This window comes from Branchiostoma floridae, chromosome 11, assembly GCF_000003815.2.
Source record: "Branchiostoma floridae strain S238N-H82 chromosome 11, Bfl_VNyyK, whole genome shotgun sequence".
Taxonomy (NCBI): Eukaryota; Metazoa; Chordata; class Leptocardii; order Amphioxiformes; family Branchiostomatidae; genus Branchiostoma; species Branchiostoma floridae.
The window spans coordinates 142554-144242 of NC_049989.1; the positions used below are offsets into that span (position 1 = coordinate 142554).

At 42.0% G+C, this 1689-nt stretch overlaps 1 protein-coding gene across 1 annotated transcript in view; it reads right to left on the minus strand.

The window, feature by feature from the left end:
- LOC118426097 (protein HIRA-like) overlaps positions 1–1689 on the minus strand; it is a 41716-nt gene that overhangs the window by 2141 nt on the left and 37886 nt on the right. The window contains exon 28 of the mRNA XM_035835356.1: positions 937–1037. Within this exon, the coding sequence (XP_035691249.1) occupies positions 937–1037 (101 nt within the window). The remainder of the gene's footprint in view (positions 1–936; positions 1038–1689) is intronic.

The window sequence follows — 1689 nt, forward strand, 5'->3', positions numbered from 1 at the left end:
TATGCTTTGCCGCCGTCGTACTGAAGGTTTTAGCTGGTTTCACCCTGGTTTTGCAACGGTGGTAACATCCCAGTCAACATCCATATCCGGAACCCTGTCGCAATGTATTATGGGAAGTGTGAAAGTCGTCTATATGCTGCTTTGATCCACTCCTGCTGAGACCTAACTACTGTACCTTACCAGGACTTACCAGTACAATGCAAAACTTTCTTTTAACACAAAAACATTACATGGATCTAATTTTCAACAACCGCTGTCACCTCCTTCAGTCACTTCAGAACGTTAACTCACAGTTCAGTTAACTCACAAGAGTTACAAAACGTGACCTTATTGACATGTGATATTGCATATACGTGATGTTAGAATTACTGGTCAAACGTGCCAGGAAGTTTGTAATGCCCACTGTATCTGTTCAGTGATTGCCCGGATGTATATGGCCTCCTTTACACCTCTCAATTGTTGATGTCACATATACAAGATCATGTGTCAATAAGGTCATGTGTTATAATGATACAATTCTTAAGACTTTATATCCGTACACAAAATAAAGCGCTTACCAACAAGCTTTCGATCAGTCCTCTGATCCTTCTCAAGTTGTAATGACCCAAAACCTAAATCACACTTCCAGAACGGGTCATTACAACTTGAGAAGGATAAGAGGACTGATCAAAAGCTTGTTGGTAAGCGCTTTATTTTGTGTACGTATATAAAGTCTTAAAAATTGTATCATTATGTTAACTACCGTCACAGATGAACTTACATTCAAGGTCATGTGTTTGTAACTCTTTCAAGTTAAAGTTTGGCAAACACAGGTCATTATTAATCTTGAAGAACACGACAGTGGTCGTTAAAAATTTGACCTGTGTATACCTTTATGTAAGTTTAGCATTATACTATGCTTACTACCAACACAGATGAGCTTCCATGATAACTTACCAGGACTTCAGGTTCCCACAGACTTCCCTTGGCCAGTCGACCCTGGGTGGTGACAGGACCCAGCAGGTCATCACAGATTTCCCTCAACTGGGCCTCCAACCCTGTACAGACATATAAAAGTGTACATTATCAGTGTTATTGGGTGGGCTGACTACTCTCTTATCTCAACTGGGCCTCCAACCCTGTACAGCCATACAGTGTACATTATTATTGTTATTGGGTGGGCTGACTACTCTCTTATCTCAACTGGGCCTCCAACCCTGTACAGCCATACAGTGTACATTATCATTGTTATTGGGTGGGCTGACTACTCTCTTATCTCAACTGGGCCTCCAACCCTGTACAGCCATACAGTGTACATTATCATTGTTATTGGGTGGGCTGACTACTCTCTTATCTCAACTGGGCCTCCAACCCTGTACAGCCATACAGTGTACATTATTATTGTTATTGGGTGGTCTGACTACTCTCTTATCTCAACTGGGCCTCCAACCCTGTACAACCATATGGTGTAAATTATCATTGTTATTGGGTGGGCTGACTACTCTCTTATCTCAACTGGGCCTCCAACCCTGTACAGCCATACAGTGTACATTATCATTGTTATTGGGTGGGCTGACTACTCTCTTATCTCAACTGGGCCTCCAACCCTGTACAACCATATGGTGTACATTATCATTGTTATTGGGTGGGCTGACTACTCTCTTATCTCAACTGGGCCTCCAATGCTGTACAACCATACAGTGTACATTA